Consider the following 13,045-nt stretch of genomic DNA (forward strand, 5'->3'; position numbering starts at 1 on the left):
AGAGAACACTATGGATGAAAGCTAAGCTGTTGTTTTCTTAAATCAGGAGTACAGGCATTACAGAAAAAAAGAACTATTTAGATGAAAGCATGACTTCAGAAAAATAAAGTACACAAAAACAGGAGTAGCAACATATCAAGACAGAGAACTAGTCCAGCAGAGAGACATTCATGCATACAAAACTTTCCTCCGTTGAAAAAATGGGGGAGGGGTGGGCTCTACAGCTGTGCATGCTCACTTAGAAAGGGTTAGTAGTAACTGTGTTTCATGCTCCCCTGGAAAGATAAACCATCAGGGTGTAAGCTGTGAAAAGCAAGCTATATTTATCTGAAGAAATGATGATCCAACTTGATGGCCTACTGCTGTTACTACTCAAAGTCCCGGGCCTTTTATCACAGAGTATAGAGAAATAAAGAGCTTTTGAGAACTAATAACCTCCTATGACTCTTGTACATTACTGATGGAGTATTTTAGCATCTATCCCAAATGACTCTTGGAACGAGGCACTCGACCGTTTTAATTAAAAAAGGCTGTTGTATTACTGTACATTTCCCAAATACAGTTTTCCACGTTTTTTTTACAAAATATTGTAGGTGATATTGTAATTTTATAATATTGTAAAAAAGAGTCTAACAGAACTTTTATCATAAAAACAGAGGGACAGAACTGAACACACATTATTTATATTTCTATTATTTGTACAAACAATGAACCTCATCAGCAGATTGTGCTAAGCATGTGAGAACAAAGTCTATCCATTAGCTTTGAATCATCTATGGAGACAAACCAACCTCAGTTTTCATACCAAAAGGCAGTGATGACAGCTCTTAAACCCAGTCAAGACTGGCTATTCAGCACAGCATGGATTTATACTGGGGATTACCTGAAATCATGGTTTATGACTGTACATACTAGAGACTGTCATTTTAAGCTAATAGTCTCTTTGGAATCAGTTCATTTAACTAAGAACTTCAACATGTGTTAATTTCTGTTTAAGTTAACTTTTTAAAAATACAAAGGATGCTTTCAAATAACATGTATGCAAAGCATGTCTCTTAAACATGTGCTACTGTATGTGAATGCAAGGGATTTAGATAAAACCAGGAAAAGTGGCACCAGGACTGGCTCGAAGATCCTGGCATGCTGTCATTTTGATGTGTCCACCTTCTGATACTCCTCTCCACAGACTCCATTGCAGATTTTTAAATGGAAAAGAAGATACACTAATGGCATGCTTCTGAGGATTTTCATCACATTTTCTCCCTTAAATATGCACTCATTTTTAATTTCTAATAAGACTCCTTAACCTATCTAAATCAAGATTATTTCCCTTAAGTTTATCTGCAGAGCTGTAATGTTTTTTTAAATGGACACCATGCTTTGTAGGGTTGGCCAGAGAAGAATACTTCAAAGATAATTTAGTAAAATATGATTATACTTGCAAGAATTTTTTCGAGAAGTTGTATAAACATTGATACCCCTAATATCACTACTCTAAAGTTTTCTGTTAGATATCGGAGAAATAAAGTTCACCTTCAGTATAAATTGTTACTGAACAGTCCAAACAAAGGTTAGTTACACTACAGTAAAGTTAATACATAAGAATCTGGATGCAACAGCCATCACCAGTAACAGCAAAACAGAAGGCATGCTCAGAGCATCAGCCCTGCTACCTTGAGCTCTTTTAGTCCCTGCATGTATCTGCCTTCTACATCTTGTATCTGGTCCTTAAGATCATAGATATCCTGTTGGGCAGATGGAATGAACCATTTGTACAAATCAGCGAGAAGGGGAATTATGTCAAAGTCAAGCTTATAGAGCAACCAAGACCAAAAGATACAATAATTTCAGCAAGCATCCCTTCATGCACAAATGCAATCATAGCAAGAAATAGAAGGATGAAAGAGGTCCTAGCATTGCTTTTCTCAATAATTCCCTACTTCTAAAAATTTAAAAATGATTTCAACTTGCAAAAATGTTTTAAGCATCTGTATTTGTTGTTAGAGTAACTTTCAATACGAGAAAACAATTTAACAAAAAAAAAAATAAAGATCCATAATGTTTACAAACAACAAATTCCATGCTGGACACTGCAAAAAGAGCCCTCCAGCTAGTATTTACAGTATTACCACTCCTATGTGGAAATATGAGATTCTTAACTGTAGTATTATTTTAAATTTAAAGGGCTATTAATCTTAAATGTTGAAAATTGGATCAAGAATAATTTAAGTGCGATTAGACCAGGAATAAAACACTGTCCTCACAGATGTCTAGACAGACTGATATCTAGATATACAGTTGATGGTTGGAAGATGTCTGATAAAAATAAATGGATAATTCACACTGTTAAATCCCTCAGGTCTTGGTAACAACTCTGAGGCCACTTGTTTAAAATCAACAAAAAATATTGTTTTCATGCAATACTCCAAGCAGTTCCAAACTGCTGAGTATCTGGAGTATTTATATCTATATATACACACTATGTCGCTTTCTTCTATTCTTCTTTCAATCACTTTACATTGGTCTTCTTGGAGTACAGGAGAAATAAAACTTGTAATATGTTGCAACTAAGACACTGAAGCACTGGGACCATAAAACAGTCCATCAATCTATTTTCTAACTGCTTCATCTAATATAAAATATTAATTTTTGAAAAAGAAAAAAACAAATGTTTCAAGTACTGTGAATTTCTAGTTGTGTAACATACACTAAAGAAGAGGCCTGTTTTATAAAGATGACATACTGTACAATTTACATAGCACACACAGTTCTGCCATTTATTAATATTCATATTAAAGTTACTAAAACAAGATCTTAGTTTCAATCTACAATTTCAATCTACAGTTATTAATAAATATTCATAAACTGATAGATCTCAGATATTCTGCAACTGAACAACTTTTTAAGTGCAGGCATATGTTTTCTGATTTTAAACTCCATTGATAAAAATATTTTAACTTTTAATTTTTTGAAATGAGTCATTCCTTCACACTGAAGAGCAGCATAAAATAGTTTAGAAAATTTACTTCAGGCTGTGCAAACATTTAAAGAAGGCTTGGAAATTAATCCAGTAAATAAAACTAATGTTATTCCTATCATGCACCTCAAGATACATCTGCAACATGACTGCTTCTTGTTACACTGCTATGTAGGCTAACTATAAAAAGGATATGAAAACTAAAACCATTTTTGAACAAAACATCAAAACTTTTCAAGGCATAGATATAGATACGAAATGGCATAGAGCTTGTCTAAATTCATTACCTTTTTAATATACTGCAAAAAATCCAACTATGCACCTCTGTATGACAAATAACAGATCTTACCCTCAATTCACCCAGTGAAGAGTCTGGGTCTATTATGCTGCTTGTGTCCCCACTTCCTCTCCGTGATGAGGTCCCCCCCAGAGAAGCCAGGGTGGCCACAGACAGCCCAGGTACAGCATTGCGAGAAGATGGCTGTGACACACAGAACATGTGAAGCACATCACAGCAGGGAAATTATCCGACTAGCATCAGGAGCACAGACTCATTTATGCTTAAAAACGGGTTGTCAAGGTTAGCTCCTAACTTTCTGTATCCATTTAAGAAACCATGAAAACTGCTCAAGGAGTAATCATAATGGATTTCATTCTAAACAGACACAGGATGATGGTTGTATCACAAAAGATTTTATTTGGCGCTTTGGGCTCTTCCTTTTCTCACTAATCCACAAGCTGTTTAGTTTTGCAGTAGGATAAATGAACATAATATGTACAAGGAACCCACCTGACTTCCTCTGGAACCGAATCTATTAGCCTGACACACATCTTTAATTATCCTAGCTCTTAGAAGAAGAGGCTAGATGGTGTTTCCTTATTTTAATGTGATAAAACCTTGTTGTTTTTGTTTACCTAATGTTTACTTTAAGGAGTTCAAAGCAATATAGTATGAATTACAGTATATTAAGTTATATTTTAAGCATTAAGGAATTTCTCGTCTTTCAGAATCTTACTACTTGCCACATACTGTACATATGCTGCTTGTTACTTTTATTAATTTAACCTGAATTTCACTTTAATGATGAAAAATTAAGTTTTAGAACCAACCTTGTTCTGTAAGTACTTACTGTACATTTATGTATATAAAACTTTTCATCCCAAAGGAACCCATAATTCATATATAGGAGGGGACCCACTCTCATTCAACACTTTAGTGCAGCACCTACAGGGTGATGTCTGGCAGCCATTATGTGCCAGCAGCCCCAGTACAAACCAGATCTGGAGAAGTCAGAAACTACTTCACCAACTGAATAAAGGGGGAAAATTAGGTAGTCCAGGTAGAGCAAGCCCAACCTGGCAAAGCAATGGGGTTTAACACCCTTTACACTAACCTAACACCTAACACCTAACACCTTGGTTTAACATCTAATGTTCACAGTGCCTTGTATTTGCAACTACAGTAACTGCAATACTTGCTGTTACATCTCATTTTTCCTCACTTCCACACATTTGTTTTACACACTTACCCGTGAAAATGTTTCACTGAACTGCTTGTCACATTTTTCATCCAGCTGGAAAAAAAAAGAAAGAAATTTAATTCAACATTATATTACTATTATAAGCCATATGCCATTAGGCACAGATTCTTACAATGACAAAAAACAGACTCTGCTGGTTGTGGTATCAGTGCATACCATAAATGTGTATGATTTTTACATAAATTCAAAATTTGTCACAGTAAGTGGTTTTAGAGCTTGTATGACTGAAAATTAAAATCTTCAAAAAACACAGAGACAACATTGTTTTATTGCTCTTCACATTGAAGAGCATTTTTAATGCAACAGAAACAAATCTATAGGCATCCACAGTAATGTTGTAAAATACAATACAGGTCTATAAGAAAAAGACAAAAACTCAGAACCAAAAGTCTACTGTTAAGCTCTTTGTTGAATGAAAGTTAAAGAAGGAAAAGGAAAGAAAAATGTTAAGGACAAAAAACAGACAGGACATTATTATAAAGTTGTAGAGTAAAAAAAACTACTCGGTTTTTAAAGTTTAATACATTAAAGTCTGATGCACAATTTTTCACAACCTCAATTCAGAATCAGAAATACAGGTATATTTTTACATAGGCTACAGAAAAGTTGCAAAATGTACTGTACATAATTTGCACTTTGCTGTTAATCAAAAACATTACAATTAGACCCTTGCAAAAAAAGGCCTAATAATCTTGCTACAGGATACAGGTTCAGGGAAATGAACAATCAATAAAGAGTGTCTGTGAATCCATGCTGTTCTACATGCTAAATTACTCCCTGAGCATGCCATTCCCTTCCTGCAATTTATTCCATGGGATACATTTCACATTAGAGTCCTTGATAGCAATGGTTATGAATAGTTTGCAGCACAAGTATTAGACTGTTTCAGTCACAGACGATAACTCAACAACACATCCCAAATTACTGAGAAATGTGTTAGTATAATACAGGCTATAATGTTAGACATTAAAGTCACACCATGCCTTGCTTTGTTCCCCTAAAACTCACGCTGTCCACGTCTGGGATGCTAAGATCATCCATGTCAGACACGATGCTGCCCCTGCGGTTCGAGCGGCTAAAATAATCCGCAGCTGACTCACTGATATCAGAGAAGTCGGAGGACTACGGTACCGAGTTGAGAAGGAGCAGGAAGAGAAAGCAGAATGCGGTTAACACATGTCACAGATCTGGAAATGCAAAGCTTAGATTTAAAGGACCCAATTAAAACACACTTGTAGACTATCAGAAGAATGGTATAGGGAAATTTAGTTAAATAGTTCAAAATTTTAAACTGTAAATATTTCAGACAATCTACACATGACACAAGAATTTCATGAGATTAACAATAATATTTTGTGGGCAGATTGTAAAATGAAAACCAATAAAAATTACATTTGCCAAAATCCTGAGTCAAAATCCTGACTCAGAAAGGTTTATAATGCAAGTTTTCTATTTACACCTGCAAATTCCTTTAGTAGAATTTGTAGAGTGTAACAGATATTCATGTTAAAACTATGTGTCAAACAAAATAATAATATACAGGTATTTAGAGTATTCTCTTTACCCCTATCAATGTCCTAAATACAGTCCTACTGTAGGTACAATCGTTAATATAATGGATTACGCTTAAACTTAAAGACAGAAATAAAAAATATTAATAAAAAATACCAGAAATGATTGTACTACTTTATATTGCTACAGTAAATCCTTCATGTGAAAAATTCTCTCACACCCCATAGAGTACTATGATTGGTCTTTCTACTCTTTTGTTTCTTCTCAGTAAATGAAGAAAGCCTTTCATTACGGAGATAAACAGTGCCAGGAAAAACATTCATTCCCTTACAGTTGTTCTCTTTGTTACGTTAAAGGTCTCAGTCACCACACTTTGAAGCAGCAATTAATACTTGTTACTTACAGAACTTACTGTGCCATCTGTGTAGAATAGTGGTTCAGTTGTAAGAAAGCAAGTTTGAAAAAAATCAAAGACACTGAATATAATTTTGACCACTGTGATGGCAGTGTGTATCATACCACTCAGGTAATGCCTAGACATGGTTATCCCTCCTAACTGAGCATCTGAACAAGGAGGAAACTGGTTAGTGAAGCAACTGTGAAGCCAACGGTGACTTTGACAAAACTACAAAGTTCATTTGCTGAGACGGAAGAAAACATGCATGAGTCAACAATATCCCTGTCCACGAAGCTGGCCTGTATGGCAGAATGGAAAACCCATATCAAACCCAGCATGGAATTTGCAAACGTGGCAAAAGGTTTTGTGGTTAGACAAGACAAAATTGGATGTTTTTGGTCTAAATGCAAAGCGTTACATCTGATGCAAACATAACATAATGCATCATTGAATCAACACCATCCCTACTGTCAAGCATGGTGATGGCAACTTTATGTTATAGTATTACTTCCCATCAGAAGGGACTGAGAAGCTAGTCAAGAACACAAGATGGAATATGGTAACATAAGTTGGAACACATTACTGGAACATTTTAGTAGAAAACCTGCTTCAAACCTTCCTGCATGACAATGACAAAAAGAACAAGGCCAAAGCTACACTGGAATGGCTTATGAATAGCAGTGAATGTCCCAGTAGCCCAGTCAAAGTCCTGACCAACTTGAAGCTGGTATGCAACATTTGCAGAGACTAACCCATTAAGACTTGCAGCTGTAATGTTTGCTTTCAGTAAATACTAAGTTCACAGTCTGAATATTTTTTCAAGGCACTGTATATACAGTATAGAATGGCATTTAAGCCAGTTATGGATTAACAGAGGTCTGATTAAAATGACTAAAATTTGAGTTCATGTACAAACTTCTGTTTGAGATTTTACTGATGTGAAGTTCCAGTATATAGCCTAATATTTAGTTATAAGATACTGTATGCCATGTAGGTCAATCTTGCCTATAGCCTTTTCTGTTCTCCAGTTTCCTAAAGCATTTTCTCAGGCTATTTCTGAGTCACCTTACATAATCACTGTATAAATACCTATATTTAAACACAAATACTGTAACTATGAGATAAAAATGAAGTGCTCTGGGACAGCTTATTTAAGGATTCCCACCAAACAAGATTTTACCTGTTTTATATGACATTTTAGACACTTGGTTGTGTGGTTTTGTGACAAAAAGACAAAAAAAATCATCACAGAATAATCATAACATCCTGAAGATTACATGATTTCTGAAATAAATACCAACAACTTTCAGATCTATGAAACTGGATAGAAATTGAATGGAATGGAATGGCTTGCCTTCAGGGAATTAGAAATCAAAACCTTTCAGAAACTTTGGAAGCTTTTACTGTAAACAGCATCCTAAGCAGCAGAAGGTGATAGACACACGCAATCATGCATAAAGAGCTCACCACACTATCTCGTCGCCCACGATTGCTGTGATCCTGAGAGACAGTGCTGGCTGTATCATCATCAGAAGACTATGAAGATTAAAGACAGTAATATAAACAGCACTGTAAACTAGAAGGCCGGGGGACACTGCTTGTTTTCATTAAACACAACATGCAATTTATAACTGTGCAGCAATGGTAAACAACAAAAGCTAAACCAGATGCTGACAAATGGAGAACCTGCAGGCAGAGATAATAGCCTGCCCTTCTGTGAGAGAGCAATGTTTGAGCCACTGTAACAGTGTAGACTGGTGTCTATAATCTGACATCAAAGACTATGCCTACATTGTGATGAACCTTTTTTGTAATTTGTATCTATATTTTAAGACCTACAACAAACTGCATTCTGTATATGGAAACAATATACAGCTCCTGAATAAAATACAAAATCTCTGAGGATTTGAATTAGTTATTGAAATATAATTGTAAAACTTACGGCAGTCATGAAAGATCAATATCGCATTAGAAAGAATAAAAAGGGGATAAGAATGATACACACTACAAAAAAGCATTTGCCTCATCTCACCATGTGCAGCTGGCAAAACTGATGTACATTAATTTTCATTACGTCACTTCTATTCAATGCATAATAAATAAACATCAACTAACAAACTTAGATATTGCTGGTAATCTCCACATGCAACGTCTGTTGCATAACATTCTGTAAATACACTTAGGGTACAGAAATAACAATGTTTCATAAGCTAGTATAGAATACTATATACTGAACAAAAATGGTAACTAACAATCAGCTAAGATATTATTGTTCTTACAAAGTTAGTTGTACTGTTTTATAGAAATAGAAATATTTTTTTTGGCATAAACAAGTTTTTCCAAAGCCATCATTTTGAGAAAGAAATAGCATGAACTGCACATATACTGTACCCACATCCTGAAAAATATGTGCATGTTCAAATGTTAAAATGTTTAATAACGGGTGATTTTTTAAATCTATCTGGAAGTCAGCTTCACCATCACACAATTTTAAAATAAAAATATTCAATTAAATTTATTTTTATATAGCACCTTGCCTTTCACAACAAGGTTACCCCAAGGTGCTTAACAAAGCAAGTGACCATACATGTTGTAAATACAGAACAGAAAAGACCAGAAGACAACTGAGGATATATATAGGAACAAGTAATAGGTTTATTCCATTCTGAAAAGAGAAGAAAAAAACACAACGCTTCGGCCGTGGAGCCTTCTTCAGGTGTATGAAGCAGCTACCCACCTGAACTCTATATATATAAATATATATTAATAGATATATAAAATATAAATATAAAAGAGACTAATCTCATTCTGTGTTTCTAATTCTAAATTCTTAAAGATGAAACATTAAAATCTTTATGGTTACAATATCTTTTGTCCAGTACAGGACAGTGTAGTACATCTTTTAAAGAAGAAAATTTGTTCTTAAAGGTATGAGAACATTGATCCTAAAATGTACAGAAGCTTATTAGTAGTACAGAAGGACAAAAAAATTGCATTTAAATAAGATACATTGTCTTAATTACACAGCAACATTTACAAACTGTATAATGGCTTGTGTACCATCCTAGAAATGTTTTTCATTTTGTTTGGCATTCCCATATTTCTTTACATTCATGCCTCTGCAAACTGACACAGAAATACTGTTTCTTTCTCTTTTCAAATGACACTCTTCTTGCCTTTTGCTTTGTAATTCCAAATTCAAATGTATCTGATGTCAGCATAGTGTAGTCTAAAAGCTTTTGAGTTTTGTGTTTAAAGATTCAATGATCGACCAACAACAACAATAACAAGTAAACCAACAGCGGGCATAAGTTTTTACTCAAGTAAATGTATTCATACAATTAGGCAAAAACCAATATACAGTACATGTTTCTGCAGTTTCACGTGAAGAATAACATGCTTGTTAAGGCATGTCAGTTGTGATTTTCACAGAAGTGGCGGAAATGACATGAGTTTAACCCAGGAATGCTCAGTGACAGGGTGTTCTACTTCATGTACTGTATACAAAACACAGTACACACGCTCCTTCAGATTAATTCATTTGTGAAAGACAATGCTGTTTTAAATGGGACATTATTATTGCTAATATATTGCAAGATATTAATATACTAGGCAATGCTGTTCACAGATGAATTATCACCTTTTAAGTTTTCTTATATAAAACAGTGCTGGGCGATAATTCGATAACGATAATTATCGCGATATAATTTTCCTCGATATAATTTTAACAAAAGTTCGATAAATCTTTGATATATGTTTATGCTTTGTGCACAAAATACTGCGCGAGTGCACGTGCGTGTTGCAGACCGGGCAGCTAACGTGGTGTTGCTGACAGGATTGTAGTTAGATTGGAGAAATGAGCGACACTGAAGCAAATGTAGTGCTGCCAACGACCAGCTCGAAGGACGATGACATCGTCGACAGAAAAGGTCATTCAACTTTTCTGATATTTTGGAGATATTTTGGCTTTTTACGACCAGACATAAAACAGAGCACTTTAAACTTTGCAGTCTGTCTGAGCCATCTTCTATGTGTATTTTATCACACTGCAGTATTTAATTTTTCTATTAAGATATTTATTTTGTAAATTTTACTCATGCATATTTTGACATAAAAAAGACTTGAATACTCTCAGATTTGTTTAATGTTTCTGCTGTTTGGCAAGTGTTTGTTGTGTTCTTAAAATAAAGAGTTGTTTAATTTACCAATTAACTGTCTGGTTTCTTCAACTTTCACTCAGGAGAAAAAATCTGCCTTTAAACTTGAAAGAAATAATGATTTGACATTTATCGTGAGAATTATTGATATCGACTGATATGAAAATTTTTATCGTAATAATGTTTTGGGGCATATCGCCCAGCCCTAATATAAAAGCAAAAAGATTCTAGTTTTAACGCATTATCTCATTTAAAACACACAAAATAGTTTTTTCTTTGTGACGCTAATAAGTTCCCGCACAAAGAACTGCCACAGGATCACTGAATATTCACCATCATTAATTGAAAGATCAATTTGACACAACAGAAACAAAATAATGTAATCAGACTCAGATAATCCAATCCACTCTTAAATAGCTACTCTTGATACGTATAAACATGACCCTGGAGAAATTTATAACTCTTGAGTATACAGGCTTCAAAGTAATCTGAAACTGAAGACATCAAATTGTAAGGTGACTCCCAAACATTTTCATGACAGACATATGTTTTTGGTTAAATAACCTTAGCAGGTCATAAAATGAGACCATCACAGGGCCTTCACATTTTAAATTCAAAACATGATATGTTAAAGATAAACAAAAAGAAACTAATAAACTGAAGGTAAAATATTGTATTTTAAAAAGAACAGAAAAGGTTTGTTCCAGGAATTGCAACCATACCCTGTCTGCATAATATTAAGGAGGCAGTTTGTTCAAACTAGAAATTAAAACAGAATAAATCTTTTAAGTGCTGTGGGTGTGTCTCTTGGATACATTTTGGTGCATTACTGAACTGTAAAACAGAAGTGTACTGAGCTCTCTGAGGTTAATCCACACCATGCAAACTGTAAGACTCTCACCACAGGGCTGCTACGAATTGAGCTCGCTCTTGAAGAGTACCAGCTGTATTCTGAGGGCTGTGGACAAAGTCAGCATTGACAGGAGATTAATACAAAATGCCCTAACTTAAAATGGGTAATTATTGCATCCACATTACGTCACTATCAGAGTATTCAATGGCTAAGTGACACTTACAGTTCTTGAACTGTACGACCCATAGAGACCCTCATCATATAAAGAGGCCTAAAGGTATAAAGAAACCAACAGGTCAGATCACACAGTGAAATGATGAGGCTGTAAGATTCCTTCCAAACCAACAACAGTCAAAGATTTCTAGCAACAATAAAAAAAATCCATATGCGTGAAATTCAAGGCCGAGTTATACTGTGAGAATGGCATAAAATTCCAGATGAAAACTCGTATCAAAATAAACGAAAAACAGTTGTGTTAGCTCAGTATAAACATATTGTATATGTCAGACTGATGCATGCAAATGAGTAAAAATCTTTAAACTGTTTTTCAGAATAAATCTCAAATGTCTTCCTCAGAAAAGCTTCTGAAGTTTCAGAAAATGAAATAATTTTAATGGTGCAGACCATCATATTTGGACCAGTAACCAATTCTTTAAAGTTGCAAGCAAACTCTTGCAATTTTTTTTTTTTAATATGAAAAGCTACATTCACCCAAATTCAGAACATGCAAACACAATCTATTTTGTACACAAATAATGCTTTTAGTGCACTACAAAACTAAAATAAAACCAGTTAAAAAAAGTTATTTTGAAGCAATTATTGACATGCATGTTTTGACTAGGAATCAGAATTATACAGTTGTGATGCTACCTAAATCTCACAAGGTTGCTGTTAGTTGTACAAAAGCTCCTGTGAATTCTTTAGTGCATACGAACCAGACTGTAGCTGCGTGTCAGACCGGTGTCTGTGCTTGAGGAGGCCTGTGATGCATAGGAAATGTGTAGCACATTTAAAGACATTATCTGTACTGAATTACAGAAAGGTGTTTAGAATTCTGAGATAAAGACAAAGGTAGCGCACAGGCAACACAATACTGACCCTGTAGCTCCTGGATGTTGCAAGTGGGTCGGTGTATAGAGAGGAAGACTGCAGCAAGAAGGAATTACAAAACATTTAAATAGCTCACTTAAGTTTTATTCATTCTTCACATTAAAACGTGTATATGTTTGTTACCAGATTAAAAACTCTCGTAGTCCAATACCACTCTTAACCTTGATACGTAAAGTGCATGTTAAAAGCTAAATTAGGTTTCAAATGTATTCCATTTAAACAAAAAAAATCTAGTGTAATCTTTCAATATGAGGCTAAAGGTCTTCTTTAATATTTCTTTAATACAGTCGGGCTATAGTAAGGGCTACCACTCTGGAACAACTGAAATTCATTAACTCCTTAAAAACACTTTCCAGTAGGTACTTCACTTCTCTGAGATTACTCTGGTCAAAGACAGAGCAACAAAATATAAAATACAGCTTTATTTCATATTAACAAGGTAATCTATGGTTAATATACATAAGACACCTTTAACAATAAAAGGCTGTAAATCTTGCT

The 13,045-nt window shown here is 34.6% G+C and overlaps 1 protein-coding gene across 15 annotated transcripts in view; it reads right to left on the reverse strand.

Annotated features, from left to right (window-relative positions):
- The window catches only part of lrrfip2 (leucine rich repeat (in FLII) interacting protein 2), a 72,553-nt gene that overhangs the window by 13,650 nt on the left and 45,858 nt on the right, over positions 1–13,045 (reverse strand). For 5 of the 15 annotated variants that reach the window (XM_088928828.1, XM_088928836.1, XM_088928825.1 and 2 more), the window contains 9 exons: positions 12,536–12,583; positions 12,373–12,417; positions 11,661–11,708; positions 11,486–11,542; positions 7,895–7,963; positions 5,527–5,640; positions 4,507–4,551; positions 3,327–3,458; positions 1,674–1,745 (listed from right to left, as the gene is read on the reverse strand). In XM_088928828.1, coding sequence (XP_088784954.1) covers positions 1,674–1,745; positions 3,327–3,458; positions 4,507–4,551; positions 5,527–5,640; positions 7,895–7,963; positions 11,486–11,542; positions 11,661–11,708; positions 12,373–12,417; positions 12,536–12,583 — 630 coding nt within the window. The remainder of the gene's footprint in view (positions 1–1,673; positions 1,746–3,326; positions 3,459–4,506; positions 4,552–5,526; positions 5,641–7,894; positions 7,964–11,485; positions 11,543–11,660; positions 11,709–12,372; positions 12,418–12,535; positions 12,584–13,045) is intronic. The other 10 variants (XM_088928838.1, XM_088928830.1, XM_088928837.1 and 7 more) reach the window with 8 other exon arrangements.

This window comes from Atractosteus spatula, chromosome 12 (assembly GCF_055471065.1).
Source record: "Atractosteus spatula isolate fAtrSpa1 chromosome 12, fAtrSpa1.hap1, whole genome shotgun sequence".
NCBI classification, from domain to species: domain Eukaryota; kingdom Metazoa; phylum Chordata; class Actinopteri; order Semionotiformes; family Lepisosteidae; genus Atractosteus; species Atractosteus spatula.